The following is a 4,817-nucleotide window of genomic DNA, read 5'->3' as shown; positions in this document are numbered from 1 at the left end:
CACATGTATTCATTCTGAATGCAGGTTTGCTCCCGCAGTGTGCGGGGGTATGGCTCTACCATCGCACGGGATTGGTATGCCGAGCTCCCGGAGGCCGTCCGAGATTTGGTAGATTTGGCAGGATTCGGACCCTTCTGCGTCGGGTTGTCACGTTGTCCTGCCAGGAGGACGCTGATGGCAGCCTTGGTAGAGAGATGGTGGGACACCACCAATTCCTTTCATTTCTCTGCTACCGGGGACATGACTATGACCCCTTTTGACTTCGCTGTATTGACCGGTTTAGACGTCGGAGGTTGGTCTATCCCTTACGATGAGGATATGGGCGAGTGGGAGGCCGCCTGGATGTATCTGTTGGGGGCTCACCCGCCTGTTGATAGGGTCTTTGGGAGAGTCCGATACACTTGGTTCTCTTTCCATTTCTGACGGGCGGAGATGGTGCCTGAGAGTCCCGAGGAGACAGAGCAGTACGCCCGTGGTTTCCTGATGTTCCTCTTCGGGACTACCCTGTTCGCCGACAGAGGGAACACAGTTGGGCTATACCTGCTGAGCGCTCTAGTTGACCTATCACAGGTCCACCGATATGACTGGGGTGGCGCCGGCCTGGCTACCCTTTACTTTTATATGAGCGCGACCTCCCGCGGGCGGGGAGATTTACTTGGCGGCTACTGGAGAGCTTGGGAGGTACCTCTCTGTCCCCTTGATTTACATTTCTGCTTTTCATCATTTGTACATTGCACACACAGCGCACTTTTACAGTCTGTATTTTGCTCTCAGCATTTCGTACTTACATTCTGCATTGCTTTTCTCAGCTATGGGTCTATGTATACTTCCCATCATTAGCCCCAGAGCTGGAGGTGGTAGGGATTCCCATGACCCCATATTCATTGATGTTCGAGGGCCCGCACCGGCCGAGACCTCGAGAGACCCTCCTTCGCCTGCGACAGTACTTCGACACTGTGCGACATTCAGAGGTACCTCAGAACTTTCAGTTCCTTTCATTCTCATCTTTGATTTGCCTTGTATATCCTCGATTTCTGATCGGTTTATGCATTTGTCATCCGCAGATCACATGGCAGCCCTGGGTGTGTTTGGGTGATGGTCTCCGACTTCAGTACACCGGAGCGTCGGACATCTCCCAATATAGGGTCCTGCTCGAAGGGCCGGTTGGCAGGGCCTGGTTCTTGGGGGAACGCTTTCTGCGCCAGGTATGGGGGTATCTTTCTCAGGATATTCCCGCAGTACCCCCAGCTGGTATGCGGACCGCTGACAGGCTCTCTTACTCGGAGGTAGTCGGCGCCATGCTGGGCAGTGATGCTTTGCTATATATTGAGGAGGGGGACTACGCCACTTACCGTCACATATATTTGATGCCTCCATTGACGGGAGCTCATATCCCGATGATGAGACCTGCCGGTATGTCATCCTCGGATCAGGCTCGGGCTCGAGCTACAGACGTCCCTTCTTCTAGTAGGGCTGGTACATCTAGAGGCGGGAGTAGACCGGTTCCTCCGGCTCCGTCGATTCATCCTCATCTCGGATGGCCAGATATGCCTACTGAGTTGATGGCGTGGCAGTATGGGGCTATCTCTCCGACCCCGATCCCACTAGAGCCTCCGATGCCCAGTGATCGATATGCCATTGATCCGGACTCACCGCCGGTATGCTCCACTTTTTTCATTCATCATTCAGATGTTTAGACACTCTTTTGTTCACTGACGATTATGAGCTCATTTTTGCAGCCATCGCGAGGGTACATGGAGGAGGTGGTTGGACTGGTGGCCACACTCGAGGGCATGGTCCTGCGCAGGGAGGCACAGTTGTCTGTCGCGGGCATTCAGGTACCCTTCAGTTTTCTGGCATTTATCATACTTCTGATGACATGCTGATTTCTACTGCATTGATAGACTATTTGTGTAGAGCACATCTGACACACACCCCACTTGTACACTGTATTTATATGCACCCACTTTATGTAGCCTTTGCTTGTATCTGCATCTGATGTACATATTTGGACTGATGTATTTGAATTGAACTCTTTGTTTTCAGATGCCTTCATGGTCTGGTCAGCCGCAGGCCAGGCCACCTGGGCCTCCTTGGGGAGCTGGGCCATCTGGGCCTTTTCAGGGGGCGGGGTCATCTCGGCCTTCCCGAGGAGCCGGGCCATCTAGGCCTTTTCGAGGAGCTCGAGGAGGGCCCGTCCGCAGACGCAGGGCTCACGTTGTGGAGGTGGAGCCTGATGAGGAGGAGGAGGCTACCGACCGTCAGTCAGAGACATCTGCTGAGGAGGGAGGCTCCGGTTTTGGCTCGGGGAATAGAGGTGAGGCTGAGGGGGATCCTGAGGATGACAACTCCGACTCAGATGATGATGATGGTGCGGAGATTGTTCCGCAGAAGAGGATGAGGCGTGCTTCTCGTTCCCGCTCCCGAGGACTTTGATGTTGCTATTTCCTGCTTTATTTTCCTTTTTGCTAGTAGTTTGTAGCACTTTGCACATTGTTAGGCAGTTTTATTTTTTGTAAAACTTGTACCTTTGTTTGTTGTAAAGCATGATGAAATGAAATAGCTTTTGGAAAGGTGTTTGTATTTTGAACTTTTAGCATCGTATCGCATCAATTTACTTTGCACAAGAATGAAATTGAATGGTAATGCGCAATGTGTAATCACCAAGTCAGGTAGTGAACCGACGCAACAAACTAAGCAACTCGACTCACTAAGATATAACAGAATCTTTAGTAAGTTTACAACTCGATAAGCAAAATGCAACAACGCAAATAAACAAGATTTTAACAAAGATTGCTTAAACAGAGAGCAATGACTCGAAAACACGAAACACGTCCGCTCGACAAACAACTCGATAAGCAAAACAACAACTCGATAAGCAAAAACTCAAAAAAAAAAAAAAAAAGTGTACTTCTGACGATCTGGGCATCGGAACGCATCCAAAACGGAGGGAGATGAAGGCCTTTGACTTTCCCGTTGCATAGAAATGCTTGGAACTTTCCTCAAAGGGTAAAACAGGGTCAGGGAGATACACTGCAGCATTGCCAGCCATCTTTGGGAGCCGGCCGGCCATTTTTGTGGAGAGAGACAGCTGGCCGGCCAGTTTTGTAAAAAGTAAATGGCTGGCCAGCCAGAAAAGGTAGCTGGCCGGCCATTCAGTCCTGCAGCCACCAGATTTTTGACACTTGTCTCCGAGAATAGTGTTTTTCCTTCTATAAAAGCCTCAACTTCGGGAACATTCAATTCATCTTAGTTTTAGACAAAGATGGAGGCGTTTCTCGCAGAAAATGTCACATCTTGGATCTCTTCTCTAGATGGCTCGGAAAAGCTGAATTTCCGGGGTTTCGGCTTGAATGCACTATTCACGCTAAGCCGTACTCCGCTACATCTCCCTTTTCTCCATGCCGCGGCAAGGTTCTGGAATCCAGTGACGCATGTTTTTAGCTTCGGCGGCCAAGAGATGTGCCCCACTTTCGAAGATTTTCAAGTTTTGATGGAGTCTGAATGCTCTGAAGTGATCTTGCCCCAGCTCCGTTTTGGTCACGCCCAGGCTTTAGGGCGGATGTGTGGGCTCACGGCGCATGACGCTCGATCTCTGATTTGTAGTGGGGAATTGGACATCCTCGGCTTGATCCATCGTTTTTCCGACGCCGGTGACCGCAGCAACCATTATTGGCAGGGTTTCCGGCAACACGCCCTCTGCTTATGTTTGTTGTCTCACTTTCTGCTTTCCTCGGGCTTTGGCGGGGCTAGCATTCGCCTGATTGAAGTCGCCCAAGGTTTGAGAGAAGGGAAGAGCTGTATTGCCATGACCTTGGCCGAGACACTGATAGGTTTAGATTCTGTCTATCGCCGGGAGGCGACTAGGTTTGCTGGGAGTCCTCTGCTGCTGCAGGTAATGTTTCCCACCCAACCTTACATATATATTTGCTCACATCACTCGACTCTCAGCTCGGTTTTTCTCACAAAACCCTTGTCTTACTTTTCTCTCATCGTACATCTCTCTGTTCTTTATTCTCTCATTTTTCATCCCTCCCCTAGGTATGGTTAATGGATAAGTTGCAAGTTGTGGACTCTTGCCCGGCCTATTCAGCTCGAGGCTACTTCTTTCGGCAGCGCCTGGTCAATGCTCTTGACGAAAGGTGGTGGTTCGATTGGATGTGCAATTTGTCCGTAGACGGCATTGCTTGGCGTTGCCCTTGGCTCAACCTCCCGGCGATGAGCTATAGTATGTCCCGGCTGATTGGGATCCAATTGATTGGTCTAACCCACTGCGTATTCTATTTTCCGTTCCGGTTCCTGCGTCAGTTTGGCCATGATCAGACCTGTCCATCGGAGGGGATTGAGTATCCAGCCGCTTTCCCGGTCCGGGGTGCACAACTTGCCCGATATGCCACGGCATGGAGGACTAGAGAGCTCCTGGCCCCTGCTTCCACTTTCAGTTGCACTTTGTCAGATGAGTGCTTGGATTGGCTCAATGAGGAGGCACAGGTTGGGCCTAGCTTGGCATCAGATGCTCCGTCCAGCTCTGGGAGGGGACGCAGAGATACTTGATTCAACTATGCCTCAAATTTATTGCTCATTTAGCATTTTCAAGTTTTCTTTATGAATGTACTAAAAAAAGCAACCTCGATTGTAATGTAAGAGCAGGAGAACTCTATTTTGAAATCAATGAAATTGAAAGTTGTGGTACTGAAAATTTTCCGCTTTTGGTCCAAAAATGGTCTTAGTCGTAAAAAGATTGATTTGAACAAAGTCAACTTTTATTAAAACTTTTCAAAGCTATTTTCGATGTGAATCAAAATTGGACACGCCGA

General features: G+C 49.8%; 1 protein-coding gene across 1 annotated transcript; it reads left to right on the top strand.

The window, feature by feature from the left end:
• The first annotated feature begins 1,084 nt into the window (after positions 1 to 1,084).
• Positions 1,085 to 2,473, top strand: LOC145801613 (uncharacterized). The gene is made up of 3 exons (XM_082893363.1): positions 1,085 to 1,658; positions 1,740 to 1,838; positions 2,047 to 2,473. The coding sequence occupies exons 1-3, from the start codon at positions 1,254 to 1,256 to the stop codon at positions 2,434 to 2,436; spliced, it is 894 nt and encodes a 297-aa protein (XP_082749489.1). The 5' UTR covers positions 1,085 to 1,253; the 3' UTR covers positions 2,437 to 2,473.
• Positions 2,474 to 4,817: the final 2,344 nt, after the last annotated feature.

This window comes from Camellia sinensis, chromosome 10, assembly GCF_055761805.1.
Source record: "Camellia sinensis isolate YWXY chromosome 10, ASM5576180v1, whole genome shotgun sequence".
Classification (NCBI taxonomy): Eukaryota; Viridiplantae; Streptophyta; class Magnoliopsida; order Ericales; family Theaceae; genus Camellia; species Camellia sinensis.
Note: the sequence above shows the minus strand (reverse complement) of the source record. Positions and strands in the feature narration are given on the sequence as shown.

What these genes read in the sequence shown, in the direction of transcription:
- LOC145801613 (XM_082893363.1), top strand. Translation starts at nt 1,254, where the DNA reads ATGCGGACCGCTGACAGGCTCTCTTACTCGGAGGTAGTCGGCGCCATG. An exon ending in TTGATCCGGACTCACCGCCG is followed by an intron (nt 1,659 to 1,739) that starts GTATGCTCCACT and finishes TCATTTTTGCAG; the next exon opens with CCATCGCGAGGGTACATGGA. An exon ending in TGTCTGTCGCGGGCATTCAG is followed by an intron (nt 1,839 to 2,046) that starts GTACCCTTCAGT and finishes CTTTGTTTTCAG; the next exon opens with ATGCCTTCATGGTCTGGTCA.